We start from the raw sequence: 17,707 nt of genomic DNA, 5'->3' as shown, positions 1-17,707 counted from the left end.
TTTTTCATTATGTTATTGTAAACTATCTTAAATATACTTTATCATAGTTTTATTCTAGCTAGATTATTGAAAACATCTTGCCCTGAGTATCTCAAGTCCTTTTAGTTTGAGTCAATGTTAGCAAACACTTCATTTATAGCCATAAACATGTTATTCACCATCAATGTACATGTACAGATCCTCATATCAGTTGCATATTATAAAACGGAGTTATTGCATCAACCAGCTTGTCAGTGGCCCCTGTTTAGCCACTAGATTGCACTGTTATCTTAACAACTTGACAATATGTATAGTCACAATATATAAAGCCATGTGTTTACTTTATTTCTATACCCGCAAGGCTCCTGGTTGCAAGTGTCAACTACAATAATTATGGTGAGTGCAGAAAATTACAGATGTAGAATTGTGTGCTTATGAGTTGTCTTCTCTTGGGATAAACGAGTTCTTACAGGATTTGTCTCTTCATGCAACGAGTGAACAACTCCCATAATGACAGCCGTAGAACTAATTAATTATAAATCAACTGCTTCGGGAGTTATTTAGTGATAGGAATGCAGAGTGTATTCATTGCAGTAGTAACCCTGCTATTACTTGTGCAATGGTAGTTTATCCTCCTCTCATATTAAGTGTATAGGCGTTTCCAGTTGCCTTAGAACTACCATCAGCCTCTGGCCATTGCTTGTCTTAGATTATTTCCCTTTCCAGTTTCACTACAAATTTTATGTCTTACTATGTTGTCATGATTTTAGTAAAAGGATTAAACACATTTCTTTTTATTTGAGAAATGAAACCGGTATGGCAGGCACAATGTCACAATTTGCTTGTTCAACTTAGCTACACACCGACTAACCAATGAACAGAATCAGTTTGTTTTTAAATATGTCAAATTTATTTGAACCCTAGTTTCTGACTTTCATTGACAGCAATTTATAGGTAATACTACTTTTTGTATCTGAATTATCACAATCGAAGCTATCAACAGATAAACGTTAGTTATTCTCGGTGTGGTAATTTTTTCAGTTGTATTCTTTAGTGACTAGGATATAACCATAGCACTTCCTTATAAAAACATTCCCGAGTAGTGAATAGTGTGGCTAATGTAGCCCTTGTGGCTCCGGAGAGTGCTAGCCAGGTGCAGAAGTTTGTTTGAATAGAACAAAGTTGGTGACTCATTCTTCTGGGTACGGTTTAGTCAACATTGTAATCATAAGAGAGAAGCTTTATCACAGTTCAAGCTGGGCTAATGCTGTTTGCTTTAAGATAATATTATGCTCAGACAAGATATAGAGTGAAGAAGGACTGGAGTAGTATGAATAGGGCATTGTGTTTTTTTAGGGATATCGTAGGTTGTAAATGTATTGTTTGTTACTATTCAATCAGTAGTTAGCAGTTATATCAGTAATCCTTTGCCAACACTAGCCTGTCTTATGAATAGCTGTAATAGCTGCCTCAATTCTATAGTAGTTCCTTTCATCTCGTTCATTATAACCAATTTGGCTAACCAACTTTGCTACAATACAACTAGCCTTCTACCTAATGACTTGTCAATTATAAGTAGCTCGGCCATATTCAGATGTCATGCTTCACAGCTGAACAAAGGAATGAGCGTGTGAGCTTGTGCAATCGAGTCTAGCTGTACACTGATTTTTCGTTTGTAATAACATCTCTAGGAAGGCACTAGTTTAGCCAGTGCGCAGTGGCGCTCTCCAACCAGAAACAAGACTTTGTTTACATTTTGTGGGTATATAGTATCAAGCGCAAGCTGGATGCGCGTGACCTCTGAACTGAGGCAATTATCAGTTAATGGTGTGGTGATTGGAGGCTGAGGTTTCTCGCACTGCTCCTAGTTCAGTGACAACATCAGACTAGTGAGCAAATTGAGAGAAGTCTGAAGGCACTCAAGGATCAGAAAAGCATCGAAGGGTAACAACAAAATCCTGCTAGATCGAGAAAATATATTTTAGAAGCATACTATATCGTGATCTTGGAGTCATCGCCGTTGTTTTAGCTGGAGAACCGTAATAAACAGAGTTGTTATAATTTGTTATCTTCGCTTGATGAGATCAAACATTTGCCTATTAGCTGTGTTTTTTATCTGTGAAACGTTTATATGAGGATGTAAAGCGATGATGAGAAAGCAAGCTCGGACTGTAACAGCATCGAATGGGACGCCCACAAAGGCACCGAGCTCAAAGTCAACTGGCCAGTTTACAGATAAGGCAAGGCAACTGTCAAACGGAGAACTTGGCTCACATCACTTGTCTGATAGACAAAGGTTAAACGGATCAGCGAATAAAAATGTTTTAACCTCACAAACTCGAGCTGGAAACTTGCGACCGACAACAGTGGACAAAAACACTCAGCTATCATCAAACTTTAAACTTGCCAATTTCTGTGCGAGCAGAGCCAACGAAAAAGTGCATCAAAACCCTGTAGGATCAGTGCCGAGCAGTAAACGTCCGACAGAGTGTTTATCTGCAAAATCTTCCAGCAAAGTGAGGGAAAGGGAAGTTCGAGGACACCGAAGCTCTCGGATTCACAGGGCTGAGGGAGTTTTTGATCTTTCTAGCTTACATTTGGGCATTGATCATTGTGGAAGCGTTGCAAATCTTTTGGAAGAATTCAAAAAGCAAACGTTCATTCTGGAGTCACCTGCAAGCACATGCAAGAGTAGGTCAGGAAGAGATGACTTTGGTAAAGCTACTGCATCTACTTCTCATGGTAAGTTATACTACCCAATTCATATTTGTGTTGATTAGACTCATTCTATTGTATCTATATTCTAGAATAATTGGTTAAAGGAACTTAGGTCATTGTCTTTAGCAGATAATTAGTTTGTCTGTATCCTCGGCTACAGGGAATTTACCATATGCTGCTCGATCTGCCGCTATTAAGACCCTAATAAGACAGGTCGTGTTGCTGATAGAGCCCACATTGCATGTTTTATTGTCAGTGTCTGGAATTGGCCCCTAGTGCCTGATCTAATGTTAATCCCCAATGCACTTTTAATTAAGGTCCAATATGGGTAGCATCTATAGCCGTTATAAATTAATGAAGTATATAATACATAGTCTTTAACTAGCCCGTACCGGGATAGGTTATACCGACTCATTGATAATAGGTACTTAGGTAATATCCTGTTGTCTAAACGCGCCATAGATAACCTTCTTTCTGAGACTATTGATTAAAGAAATCAATGAGAGACTGTTTCACTACTCAATCAGTTTCCACTGAATCATTTGCATTTATTACTTGTAGTAGAAGAGTCAGCTTATCACACATCAGTTGCATCGGCTAACCGTATAGCGGTACCACCTTCTGAACCTGTCAGGAGAGATAATTACCACCACAAGATGGATAGCCATAATGCCCAAGGCTTTGGATATTTGACTAAAACTCGAAATTGTAGTAAAGAAATCACAGGCTCTGAGGAGGAGTTATTAAAACAAATCTTAGTTCAGATGTCGAGTTCTTCTTCTGTTAATGAGACTCTAGGAGAGGATGAAAGCGACTACGCTAATCTGTGGGATAGTGAGTCAGGTTTAAGTAGCACATTCCAAACGAATAAAGACGTTATGGGTTCACTTATGCGGAAAAAGGTACACAACAGGGTCTCCTCTGAAGACCCTAGGCGGAATGCTTGCACCATATCAGACACACAAAGCGCGGACTTGTTCTCAGATGGTCATCCACAGTTTGATATGGACAAATTCAAAAGCCTTCAAGAAAAGGCTGAAAATATGGATCTTACTTTAACAGACTTCTTCGCAGATCTCAAACATTCCAGCTCAATTTTAGAGCTTTCTAAGATTTCATCTTCTACTCTTAATTTGTCACCAAAGGGTAAGCTATGTCGGAGTCCAAATCGGAAATTTTTCTTTCATGTTGGTCCATGTCGGAATGGACCGACATTGAATAATTCTAATTCAACATTTTATTGACGGCTAAAGTGGTACAAATGTGTTTCATATCATTATATTTAACCTCAAAGGAAAGCTACATCAGACCAAGCAAACAAATGAGCAAGTAGGTTGGGCACCTATTGTTTTATCTCTCCGTTTTAGCGGAATCGGCATTGGCTAATTCCTCTAGCGATGAGCGTACTTTTTTGTTTCAAGTTGTTGAAAATGATCAAGTTGGCATTCCGATAATTTTTATTGCAACATATCAAAGTAGTGAAAGATAATTTAAAAAAATGATTCAACCAGTAGTTTTATTGACTAACATATCGCTGGAAAGGATAATACTAAAAATCGCGAGTGTCTAAGTAGAGTGAAGAAAGCAAGTAGATTCTCGACTAGTCGTTTGTCGAGCATTGGTACTGATCTGTGAACAATAAGTGTTCACTGCAACGCTATCTACCCACTAGTAAACTATGGCCTATCATAATTATTCTTTTTGTAAGCGTTCTATAGTAGCACCTCGGGAATTGCTCATAAATATTTACGTTTCAAGTAATAATTCTATTTATTCATTGCTCCTGTTATTTGTACTACAAATATAAATATTCCTTCGTGTACTTACGATTCAATATACCAGATTGAAGGAATGCCATTTATAGTGGATCTGGTGAAAACTATTTGGTCTGTTGTCTGTTATAAAGTAGTATGACTGTCTATGGTAGCCTATTGTTATACCACCTCGTGTTTATTACCCCTGCAAGCTTTCACTGCATAGGGTTATAGATGGACCAGATTTATTTACACTTGTTGTCTCGTGTATCAGTACTAGCTCATTTTCATGCTATCTTGTGGGCATCGCTATTTGCTCTTTTTCCTGGAGCTTTTCTGAGCCTTGAAGACATGAGTCTAACTTCCTTCGTCTAACTTCCTACCCTCTTCCTTCGTCTCAAATAATATGCATTCATAGTGGATGGGTTTAGCTGAATGGACTTATAGTCGTATGGAGTAGATATTTGTTGCCTTAGTTGTTATCATGTGCGAGACTCTTGGACTGCTTGTTAATCTGTTCATATTGATCCCGGAGGTCCAATTATCATACACGTGCGTTGTGTGCCAACATCAAATCTATGGTGTCTGGTTAATAATTGGCTTGCTGTATCTTGCTACGCGTATCATTTCCAAGGCTCTAAATTCTCTAAATTGCTTATCCTTCTGTTCGTCTGGCCTGTAGGTGATTCATTTTGCCCAGGTCTTTCACCCCTCTTTCACTTCTCTCTGTCTGCCAATGGCTGGTGGATGACCCTCCCTTTGATAACATCAAAATAATTGCCAGCTACAGTGAATGGTGTGCTGACATTCCCTTCGAACGATCACAGATCTGTGTGTTTCATCTCCATGTATGTCTTTTTTAGATTGCAAGTTTAAATGCCATACAGGCTGCGAAGATGTTATACAAAACTCATGTCCTGGACCAGAAGCGGACAAAAGACATGAAGATGACGATATGTGGACACATCGCAAAACCCATCAGGATGTGGTCAGTAACAGTTAGCTTGGCGCCTCTGTCTTGTGTGCGCGCGTTAGTGATAGTGGAAAGTTGAATAGATAACATGATATAGGCAAAGGGTGCGTGGATGCTTTTCAAAAGGAATTCTCAAATGACGCATTGCCATCTCTTCAGCTCATCTCTACCTCAGCCCGCACAATAACTGTTTCTATTATTCCTTGCAGCAGATAAAGAACCGTTTAAAGAAGCATATTGAAAGAAACTTTATTTTATGTTAACATTCTGTGCGCTCATTGTAATAACATGTTAACATTCTGTGCGCTCATTGTAATAACATGTTAGCATTTTGCAACCTGCATAAGCAATTGGCGTGGTTAAACATGTTATAACTGATTGAACACGATGTTTGCTGAGTGAAAGTTTGTCAAACTAACAGTCAGCTTTGATTGCCATAATTATGTACTGATATCTGTAGGGCATGACCCTCTATATAACTGCAGACAAATAGGCTTACTAGTGCTCGTGTCGGTTAGGGAAGGAGCATTGACCTAGAGTCAGCAGATCCTGCGGCTACTGCTTTTCCATTTGTGCTCCCTTCTCTCTTTCGCATGCCGTACACTTTACGTCATGTCTTTATTTTTACTTAAAATTAAGTCTGACGCAGTTCTATATATTGAAATGTATAATTGAATTATCGGCTTGGAGTTGGACGTGTGCTGCCTTCTAAAACTGAGACTGGTTCACTTTTGTTTTCATTTTGTTTCTGTCACAAATTATGAGCTTTGTAATACCTAAAAAAGCGAATACTTACAGTACATTTCACAACCTGTTCATTAGTTGTTTAGGAACGCTTGTTTAGCAAATTTAGGTAGCAGTTAAGTAGATGTTCCGCAGATTAACGCAAACAGCCATTTGCCATCCGTTACTTGTTATGAAATTAAGGATTTCTGTGTATCGTTAAGAGAATGAGCTGACGGCATTCTATGTCCTAACCAATGCTCTAAAGATCGGTCTGCGGCATTCGATGAACTATCCAGGAATTTCTTAGTAGAAGTCATTTAATATCAGCTCCGATGGCGTATGACAAGTTGTTATGTCAGGGTTTGTAATCAACTAATAAACTAAGTCTTGTTTAATACCAGCCCCTCTTTTGATACGCTCAATGCATCTGTGAGCATGAATACTTCCTTTCTTGGTGATTAGATGAAAATGTCCACAATTTGTTACATGTGTACCCTCAGTCACAAGCTCCCTTTTGGCGGTTGATGCCGAGGTCTAGACTGATTATTGAAGTATAATAGACTCAAAGCCAACCATGACTATTTTATCTCTCCAACATAACAACAACGTCAGGCTAGGCACTTCCTCTTAGATGATCCAATTAGTAAAGCGATAGTAGAAAGCCAAGTGTGGTGGGGAGAAGTTGCTTGCAGCTGAGGAAAAATACGTGTGATATTAAAACTGTACTCGTAACATTGAGAAAATTTGGGCGTTCATCAGGAAGGAAGTAGGAAGTATTGAAGGAATAAAAACAGTGTGTGGCATCTCTATCGCCTATGCTTGCCTGTTACGTATATCAGAAAGTAGTTAATGGCTCTATAAGAATCTCCTAACAAGCATTACATCTACGGGGCTGCTTTCAGTATCGGCATGGTAGGTTGATATTTATTGGTGCAATTTTCATACCAAGGCTGGAGTGTAAGCGGATACGTCATATTATGATTTGCTGCATGGCTTACATTAAGTTACTCAGGCATTAGTACTTATTGTTCTAGTAGCTTCATTTCCTCTAGTAACTCTGTATCTCTATAACTCTCTCCTTACTCTCCATCATCCTCACACTACTTTCAACTTTTCTTCACTCTTTACCTTCTCCCTGCACTCTTACAATGACAAGGTTTCCATTGTCCGTTACGATGTAGATTTGGAGTTGTGCGTACCTTGAGTTACCGGGCAATAAGTGCTTCGATGGACAGTCTAATGTGTCGTTTCTATCTTTCGCAAACATGAAACATTTGATAAAATTTGCATGTAATAAAGCTTGCTCGACTTGCAGGTTTTTGCCGTTCTTATCTTGTGGATCAACCGCCTTATGGAAACATAGTGTGTTAAATAGAGACAGTGTAGGACCCATAACTGTGAATGAATACCAGCCTGTTACACGTATGTGATTACCAGTGTGTGTCTCTACTTGACAGGATGATACTGACAGTGGATACAGTGGCTCCGGAGGTTCTGCCGGCTTTACTCTCACCAAAGAGGAGATCTGCAGTAAAATACAAGCCTACAACAAGAGTGTCGGACTAGCGTCAGGTGCTATGACTCTTGTGAGTATCTGAGAATAGCTGCTGACACTATGTCAAGGTTGCTGGCAGTATGTCAAGGTTGCTGGCACTATGTCAAAGTTGCTTGGGTTGTTCATGTACCTTGAACCTACCACAAGGCTGCTTGTAACCTTTGTCACAAGGAATGTGGGGAGGGGAGAAAGGGAAGGAAAATCTTTCCATTGCAAAAATTAGGTGTATACGCCGCCATGTTTTCGGTCGCATTAACATAATGAGCATCGCTATATGTGATATTTGTGGCTAAAAGAAATTGAACCTTTCGATCATGATTAAAAATAAAGATCATCCATAAAATTCCCTTAAAAACTAAAGAGCAGGGACATGTGCCACTTTTTCAGCTTTCTACTGAGTAGCCCACTAATGATATGCCTGTTCTGTCATACCAAGTGGACAGCGCATTGCAAGATCATTTGCTGATGTGGTATTCTCAGTACGCACCAATATGGCCTTTCGCTGAGAGCTCCTGTTGTATGAATACATTCCCTGCCCATGTACTGAGGCCATGTACTGAGGTTCTATTGGTTATCCTTGCAGCCAGCAACTGATAGTGACTCATTCAAAGGTAACATAAAGGTATGCGTTTGCATAACTCGACCAATCAACATGTCACTAAGCTCAAGACCGACATCGATATATGAAGCTCTGCACAGAGAGGCTGAGTTGTCTCCACAAGCTAGTCCCAGCAATACTGTCGTGACTCACGAGCAGATCCCACAGAATGCAGTCGTCAGTCTTCACACAGACAGGTCAGTCTTTACACACGGACAGGTCAGTCTTTACACACTGACAGACGTTTACATCTTGATCTCCTTTTCCATTCTCGTCTTACTCTTTGTGACTAACAGACTCTTAGCTTGATCATGCTGGTTTAGTCTATAGAAACAAGCCTTTTTGCCACTTGAGACTTCAATGAGGCATGGAACATCAAAAGTTGAGATAAAGTTTTTTTCAATCTATCTATGAAAGGGTAACAGGAGTGGGAGGCTGTAACCAGGGGCAAACTGAACTCACGATTGACATAGTTCTGGTTAAGATACCACAGATAGTATGAAGATTCCTGAGTGCTAGCTGTTATGATGAATATGCTATGAATCAGCATATAGTTAGAGCTATACATAGTTTAGTTTGAGAAGAACTAATTCATTGGTCAGTGTGTGATTGAAATAGTTGTTTAGTTAAAGTGTACATGGTGTGAGAGTGTGCACGCCATGTTTGTGTACTCGCAAATGGCTGCACCCATGGAATGCTTAACAATTGATGTGCCTATAATGGTTTGAATCTTGTTGATATGGATGATTACCAAGTGCGCGGGTGTAATTCTATCATATCCGCTATGGCCTAGCTATTATAACGACCTATGTCTGACCTCTGCTGATAGCAGTTACTGCTGCTGGCAGCTGTAGCTGCCAGAAAGTGTAGACTAGCTGACAGTGATCTGTATTCCGCTAAATTGATAGACACGTTGGTAAGATGAGTCCCTAGGAGATTTACTGGATGCTCTTTATTACAGCTGTGATACGGCCATTGAAGTTGTCAGTATTTTACTGAACAAGTTCAAGATTACAGACAACCCGAAAAGCTTTGCCTTATTTGAGCAGACAATCCAGAATGAAAAAGAAGGTATTTATCCACATTAAATGTTCACTGTCAGTCCTAAAGACAAGATGCAACGATTCGGCATCTCGCCATTGAATCCTGGCAGCGCGCTATTGTGAGTGGCTGATCAGTGTGTTTCTGCTAGTAGCTATTCTTGCTGCCGAGTTGCTTGTCAATATGATTTGTTATAACATGTGCTTACGCAAGCTGATCACGTCATCAGTATGAATTTCATTCAGCATATGATAATTGAAGGCCCCAGACATTCCATAACTCTCGTCGAGTCGAACTGAGTACAGATTGGATACGTGTCGGGATTGTTATCTTATCAAGCTGTCAGTAGCTCCATCTTGCATTCCTCTGTGTTCGCTTGGCTCTCTAGAGGTTCGACTGATCTGGTTGGCTCAAGCTCAGTGATGCCATCTTCAATTTTCGTAATTTTAGATAAATCTCTTCAGTGATTCCAAATTATACTGACGTCGACAGTTTCCTTGTAAATAAACAATATAGTTGAATCGTGACATTCACATTTACTGTGAATGTCATGGGGTCATCAGATTGGCATGCTGTCATAAACAGCAATGCTAACGAGAGTATCTGTAATAGCCAGTCACCAGTGATCTAACAGGCGACCTTTAGAAACAAGTTTTGTCGCTTTGTTTATCATAGCATTTATTTTACAACATTACCATCGCTCTTCGTCACTCTCCATTGTTATAAAAAAGTCTTTAAAAACAATCCTTTGTTTTTTCTTGACACTCTATCGTTGTCAGCCATCTTTGTAGACAACTTTTATCGTTAAAAATATGAAGCTTCTGCAATAAATTTTTGAAAATGATGCTTTTGTTTGCAATTTTTTCATTATAGTATCAAAACAACACCAAAAAATACTATTAAATACGAGAATGACGAACGTTTTTTACAAATATGGCAGCTTTTTCGTGAATGAGCGCATGTGCATAAGGCTTGATGACGTCAAAAAAACGTTTGACGTCATCAACGTTTGATGGATTGTTTAAAAGATAAGAAACAAGCTGCTTTTATTCGCTAGATATCATTTTAAGATGTCAGCCAGGTACGTTAGTGATTAGCTGCATGAGTAAATCCAGATTCAGTTGTCTTGTAACGCTCCAATTTTGCTCTCAAGAAAAATATTTCTTTCCATTGGTGTAGTTCGATTTTCAAGATTTCTTAAAGCACTTTCAAGAATAATTTTAGGAAAAGACCAGCGACGCTGTTTATTTAGATACTGCATCGTTTATTCAATTAAAATATTATTTATTCACAAATATTTTAATAGCCTCGACAAGGGTACAAGAGGTGCTGTCGTGGTGAGTCATTCCGTGAATAACATCGCATATCACAACAAATCCCAGATCGGGGTGGATTTGCTAACACTGTCATAGCTGCACGCATTTTAGTTTCAAACACGAATGAGATGTAATCAGATTTTCTATCTTCCTGTGCCAGATATGTTTTTATATTGTCAATTTCTTCGTATGCGGTTTCAGATTACCCGCAAATGTTCATAAATTTGCAGGTAAACTACCTCAAACGATTTCTTTGAAATATTAGATTTTTTCATGAGATGAAAAAATTACCATATAGACTTGAATAGCCATCTTGAATAGACTTGAATCATCGACATTGTAATCACGTTGAGCTTCCACATCCGTTAGTCCCAGAATAGTGTCACGTGTATCGACACGATGTCAATGTACCACGAGTATGTATCAGCAACTCCTGGTGTATGTGTATTGAATCCAAGAGTGCCCCCAAACTTAGTATACATATTCTTGCTGCCTATACGAGCAGAAATATCTAACACATGCTGTTGCTACAAGGCCCGTTCAAGGGTGCCCCAAACACCAAATTGTCAATAACATGAAACACATGCATTTGTAAGTCGAGTAGCACATTGGAAAGCAATGTCCACCTGTAATTGATAGCAAAAAGCTGTTATTTCAACTAAATAGCAGCATATGTTAGTCTTTTTTGCTAGATGGACATTTCTCAAGATAATCCAGATGGCTGTTCGCACAAGGCATTTTTTAAAATTCTCTCAGCTGCAACTCAGAAAGCTGTCTAGGCGCTTATGTAACAACTGTAACAGCTCTAATGACGCTAGTGTTTTCATGATAACTTCTCATTCCGAAGTTAATTGGCTTCTTTCTATGCAGTAAAACTGAGGAAGGTGGGAGACCAAGAACGACCCCTCCTTAATTATCTTCGTTGGATCACGGAAAGCAATGAGTCCAAAAGATTTGTGTTGAAAGAGAATGACTCAGGTGATATAATGGTAGGTCATTTTTTTTTATGACTCAACCTCTGTGTCGCAACAAGCTCAGCAACATGATTAGCTTTAACAAGTAGCCTGCAATTCGTCTGATCACAGACCATAGCATAGCTATAAGACGTGTGGCTCCACCCACTGACTAACTGCAGCACTATATTATATTGCTTCATCATTTTGAAAGTGTTGGCCTGGTAATTGAAGAAGATGATCATTTGAGATTGTTTACGGATGACCATTGATTCAGCATCATTTGTAATTCCTTTCTCATCTCACTGCGTTTGTGCAGATGCAAATACCTACTGAGAGATACCTACTTGTGGGATCAGAGTTTGGCTAACCTACTACAAGTAGCAACTTGTCATATTTCTATTTGTGTCAAAATTGATATTAGACTCGCCTGCCTTGGTCTGTTTTTGCGATTGTCAAACACTACCGTCTAGGTATTTTAATACCATTTCTGCAATATTTCCTAAAAGCATATTTAGCAAACAACTGAAAACTTGTTTACTATTATAGTTTTAGTTTATATATATTATAGTATATAGTTTATATTATAGTTTTAGTGCAACTAAAAATATGAAGAATACTTATGCTGTTTTGATGATTTATTTAAATAAGTTGAAAATTGAAACAAAGACTCATGCGATACTAAACTTTGTTGTTTAAACTATTACAATAGCGATATATCGTCATTTGTAATAATAGATTGCTATATATGATCGACTTAAACCATAACTGTCACGTACAACTTTTATCGTATTTACTAGGTAATTCAGACACGCTGATTCCGATTTTGTACTCAAAATAAAGATTAGTCCACTAACTTTCAGAGTAATGAAGGCTTTTTACAGCGTTTTAATATCGGTCTCGAAAACAACACGATCAGCACAACAAGCTCCGCCCATAAATACCTGACGTACCCTAGCTTTTTAAGAACAGAAGTTACATAGGGGTGTTTAGACCGATTTAGAATAATAGAGATGGGTGTTTTAAAATCTATTAATATCTAAATTCAGCCTTAAAAATAATGTCTTTTCTGAAAGACAGATTAGCTATTTACCATAGCATATTTAAAAAGCGCGATAACAACGCCATTTTGTGATAAAACCGCGCTTTTTGAGCTCATTTTTCTCGGCGTCCAGCCTATTTAAACATCATGTAACAAGCTTCGAGCAATTTCAAATAGTTTATATACCTTTCATAAAAGACTGTGATTATTTTACAGGCTGGATTCAGATAATAATGGGTTTTAAGACACCCATCTCTATTCTTCTATATCGGACTAAACATTCCTAACTTCTGTTCCTGAAAAAGCTAGGTTTTGTCACATATTTATGGGCGGAGCTTGTAATGCCGATTGTGTTGTTTTCGAAACAGATATTGAAACGCTTTAAAAAAGCTTAAATGACTTTGAAGGATAGTGGACCAATCTTTATTTTGAGTACAAAATCGGAATCAGCGTGGCTGATTTACCTAGAAACTACAATAAAAGTTGTACGTGACAGTTATGGTTTAAATTGCTTTGCATTACTTACCTAGCAAATGACGCGTGATAACAATGCGCCCATGTTTGTTCTATCTGTTCTATTTTGTTCTATCAAAAAATTGTGTTAATAAAACTTTGCTCATAGCAAGTTCCTTTTAATTAGCCAAATAGATGGTAGTTACATAACCCAAATAAAAATAGTTGTATGTTCGTATTTGACCTATGCAACTGCTTGAGCCACAAGCAACCTGAACGAGGAAATTACTTTTGTTTAACATGAAGTTGTCTGTCCTTTATTGAGTAAAGGGTGTACACTTTGTAGCCTCACACCAGACTCGCACCTTTAAATAAATGGCTTAAAATCCAGTGTGTATGCCGTGATCTGCAACCTGTTGGTTGTAACTCTCATTGGTCATGTTATTTGTTTCACGTTTTGGTTGTGTGTTGCCACAGAATAGCTGGACTTGGTATCTTTTCACATCACAAGCTAGTCATTACTTATGCAACCTGTTTGCTTAACATTCCCTGTACAAGTGTAGATCTAAAGCAATATGTTAACTTTTTGTGCAATTGTCATTCATTGAAATCAGTGTAGGTCAATATATGTCATGGAAATGTGGCGGATAGTGAGTGAACGTCAGCGTTAACAGATGTGATATGGCATGAGAATCAGAGTTGCTGTTGATAGAGAGCTACTGCTACTATGTCAAACAAAGATAATCACAGCTTTTATGGTTTTGACCTGAGAACTGCAGTGTTTTTATGTGATGGTATAATAGCCTCACTGTTCTCTTACAACAGCGTGTTATTGTTTGATTATTGTAAAACCCTGGTAGCTTCTTGATCTGTGATAATTATGGCCTTTTGAAAGCTGTATTTGGCTCCTTGACAAGCTAAGTAACAATGAGCCGTTGTATATCACTCACACCTGTTTAACCAATCATGTTGGGTATTAAATGCATTTCTTAAGGTTGTGACTGAGTAAAAGATGCTGCAATGTCTCTTACTCTCTATTACAGTATGAGGCATTCAGCATTCCAGAACTTAACAATTTTCTGAGAGTACTTGAACACGAGGAGGCCGAGAGACTGACAGAGATTCAAAACAAATACCTTGTACGACGCAAGCAGCTATCCGATAGACTTCGAGAACTTCAACCAGAAAAAAACAGCAACTCGAAAACTGTCAGATAGTTTTAAGAGACACGGGTTGTGGGCACTGCAGTGTTTCACAGCAGTCCGTGGTATTGGGTACACGAGAAGATAACCTACTGTGCATGAATGACTGCCCTGTGAGTGAATGCCAAGATAGCTGGTCAACATGGAATTAGTGTGTGAGTGAATGTCTAGTAGCGTAACCATGACTTCATCATATTCCACGTTTTCTGTCAGTTAGTTATAGTAGAGTGAGCTGTACATAACCACATATATATATTCTTGTCACTGGCTTTCGTGACCTTCAATTTCGTATTCGACTCCCAAAACTATTTTCTTTTCGCGAAATTCTATATATGTGGTTGCCAACCCTTGATATTTTATGCAATCTTTCGGCCTTTAAATATGCTGACTATGGAGTAAGTACAAATTTTTGAGTAAGTTGATACCCTAAATCTGTTGCTGGTTAGCACGAGATAAAACAGGCAAAATAATTCACTTATGGTCAAACTTGTTTCTTCCAGCCAGCATTGTGATGCAGGCAAGTGCACTTGTTGATCTAATAAGCCTTCCAATGTTTGTTCTACTGAAAAAACATGGCAATACCAATTTTCTATTTATTGTCTGTTATCACGGTTGATGTTAATGATTTACATAGTTTTAAATACGATGTTATATATTTTTGTTATTTATTCAGAGTACACTTTTGAGCAATATGTGAATATCGTATGGAGCAGGGCATGAGAATGACCTTGCAAGGGAATATAGCGAAAATAATGAACAAGTCTTGTTGTTGGCCGACTGCATCTGTGGTAATTCACATACCATAATTGGTGGCAATGCATGGTGTCTCCTGATTATTCAAACGAATACTGTGTTTTTGGTTGTCTAAAATTAAAGCCATTATTCCACATTAACTGAAAGAGTGTAGGAACATGCAGCATCATGTTGGAAAGCTAACCCCTAGAAGACTATAAAATAATTCATCCTGACCTAGGCTGCCAAAACATTACAAAAGCACAACTAATAATTAGGAATTGTATGCTCTTTGCCATCTGCATGTTCTGAATACGGTATACACTACAGGATGAAATTATTTGCAGAGTTAAATTTCGCGAAAATTGTCTTTATGTAAATTCGCGGACTAAATTATTCGCTTATGAACACATTCGCGAATAAATTAATCTGTGAAAGCAGCTAGCAATAGAGTAAAACCTTCGCGTGCGTATACCACGTATTTAGGTTTCTATTTAGCTGATAAATTTATGTCGATCATGCTAAGCTATAACTTTCTGGTTGCATCTAGAGGTTTTCACGAATGTTCATCGATTTGGAGGCCTTTGGTGAATTTGTGGTAAGTTAGCAGTTTTTTCCAATGTAAAGAACTGCAGGAGAGATTTTTTCGATGATGATGCCGTGCCGAATAATTTGTGACAACCTTGGAATAGTTTTGTTAAGAAGTGTGATGCATTGGCAATGGGCTTAACTGTAAGCCCCGGCGATGATTTTAAAAGAGTTTGGAACTCAGCTACGTTTACTAACTCTACCTAACGGCTAGTTTTTAATTTGAGGTAGTAGTTATTCTCCCTTGTGTTAGAAATAAAACTGATTATTTGCAGATTTTAATAATCCGCGGAATTGACTACGCGAATTATTAAATCCATCGAATAATTTCATCCTGAAGGGTATATTGTTTGTGTAATGGGCAAAAACAGCTTTGTAGCAGGTTGATAATCTTTTATAATTCCATTTGTTAAGTCAAAATGATGCTTTTTAGCATTCTAGTAAGCAAAGCAAATTATCGCTACTTGTCATGATCGCCAACAATAACAACAAGAGAAATTCAATTTATTATGACATTTTGGCAAATGAAATTATTCAGCCTTCTATTTCTGGTACTTTATAAAGTTCAATATTGTATTATTCCTATGACCTTAGGCATGTGTATTATTATTAGCCTCACCCACCCTGTCAGCTATAAGGTAGCTGCATCTTTACTTCTGTGAATCATGAGATCTGCTATAATCCATTGCTTGGCTGACACCTAGTTCAAAAGAAACCCAAAGTAAAAACATTACGAAACCAAAAGTAACAATAAGAAACCAAGTGATGCCTAGTATGGAAATACAGGCCTACAAGTGAGCACATTGGCCACACTATTGCAGCCTTCACGTGTATGTATTAGCGATCAAAGATCTAACCTTAAATTCTTAGTAAGAACTTATGAGTCAATTGTGATTTAATACTTCGCAACTGCTTGCGAAGTATTAAATCCCAGCGTTTTAGCCTGCTTTACCTAAAGCCTCTGTGGAAGCACCTTGCGAAAGGTTCTTTTTGCAATCTTGTATTTTTGCATTGCTTAGTGAACAGCTATATTACTGTTAAAAGTGAAGAATTAAGGTTTGACTGTATTCATACTAAATAGCGGTTTTGCTGTTAGATATGCAGTGTGGTATTGTGTAATTACTATATATATTTATATACGTACACAAATCAACTTTCTGTAATGAGCAAAAGCTGAAGTTTTTTCTGAGTTCTTCAATTTCTTGATTAAGCAGACTTAACTGGTTATACATGACAGGTAACTCCAAGGTTTTCTGAGACTTGTTAGCGTCTGTAGGTTGCTCGTCAGAAGATATTAATTCTATATCTTTACGAAGCTGGTCATGATACACCATCTGCCAGCAAACAAATGTGGATTTTGGGAACAGAAAATAAATCTATTTTGAAAGCTATAGGGCAAAATATTTAAAGATATAATTTTTACTTAATGCCAAAATGAAAAAAATGTGTTCAGAAAATGTATTACACTCATCTAGGTCTCAATCCTTTATTTAGGATTTGTCTGCTCAATAAGACAATTCCACAGAATTGCATTTAGTGGCATAGTGGCATAAGGTCACGCATCACTTCGTAATGCTGAAGCCAATCATAAATTCACATACATGTGGTATTAACACAAGTAAATGAAAAACATGTCTACAATTTTAAAATATAAACTCAATCAATTGCTGACAAACGGCAAAATGGTTGACCTTGTCATATAGAGCAGTCAAGGTCTGCTCAGCTGACTCCCTCCACTCGGTGTATCTGTGTTTTTCGATGTCGAACATCTCATGAAAATCGATGATGTTGTGATTGTGAAGCAGCCCGCAGGTATCTTTTGCGCACCTAAAATATGAAGAGGATATGTAATTATCAGAGGAGTGGGTCATTTATTATGGCCATGAGCAACTTGATTACTACGTAAAGGTCTGTTCATAAAAATAGATGAAGCTACAGCATCCAGTATAATCAGCAGCTAAAAGCCACTTCAAATGAATGCTAAATACTCACTTGTTGCAGAGAAAGATAATGCAGTGTTTGCAAAACCTTTGTAATATTCTCTTGCATCCCCTGCTCGCGCATTTGTTCTCTAAAA

The 17,707-nt window shown here is 38.0% G+C and overlaps 1 protein-coding gene across 5 annotated transcripts in view; it reads left to right on the top strand.

The window, feature by feature from the left end:
• The window catches only part of LOC137386871 (ras association domain-containing protein 1-like), a 33,335-nt gene extending 18,265 nt beyond the window's left edge, over positions 1-15,070 (top strand). For 2 of the 5 annotated variants that reach the window (XM_068073060.1, XM_068073061.1), the window contains exons 5-10: positions 5,315-5,439; positions 7,608-7,736; positions 8,289-8,500; positions 9,265-9,374; positions 11,531-11,649; positions 14,152-15,070. In XM_068073060.1, coding sequence (XP_067929161.1) covers positions 5,315-5,439; positions 7,608-7,736; positions 8,289-8,500; positions 9,265-9,374; positions 11,531-11,649; positions 14,152-14,325 — 869 coding nt within the window. In that variant the 3' untranslated portion in view covers positions 14,326-15,070. Of the gene's footprint in view, positions 1-1,684; positions 2,722-3,258; positions 3,844-5,314; positions 5,440-7,607; positions 7,741-8,288; positions 8,501-9,264; positions 9,375-11,530; positions 11,650-14,151 lie in introns of those variants that run through there. The other 3 variants (XM_068073059.1, XM_068073058.1, XM_068073057.1) reach the window with 3 other exon arrangements.
• Positions 15,071-17,707: the final 2,637 nt, after the last annotated feature.

This window comes from Watersipora subatra, chromosome 2, assembly GCF_963576615.1.
Source record: "Watersipora subatra chromosome 2, tzWatSuba1.1, whole genome shotgun sequence".
NCBI classification, from domain to species: domain Eukaryota; kingdom Metazoa; phylum Bryozoa; class Gymnolaemata; order Cheilostomatida; family Watersiporidae; genus Watersipora; species Watersipora subatra.
The sequence above is the reverse complement of the archived record's forward strand: the minus strand, read 5'-3'. Positions and strand labels throughout refer to the sequence as shown.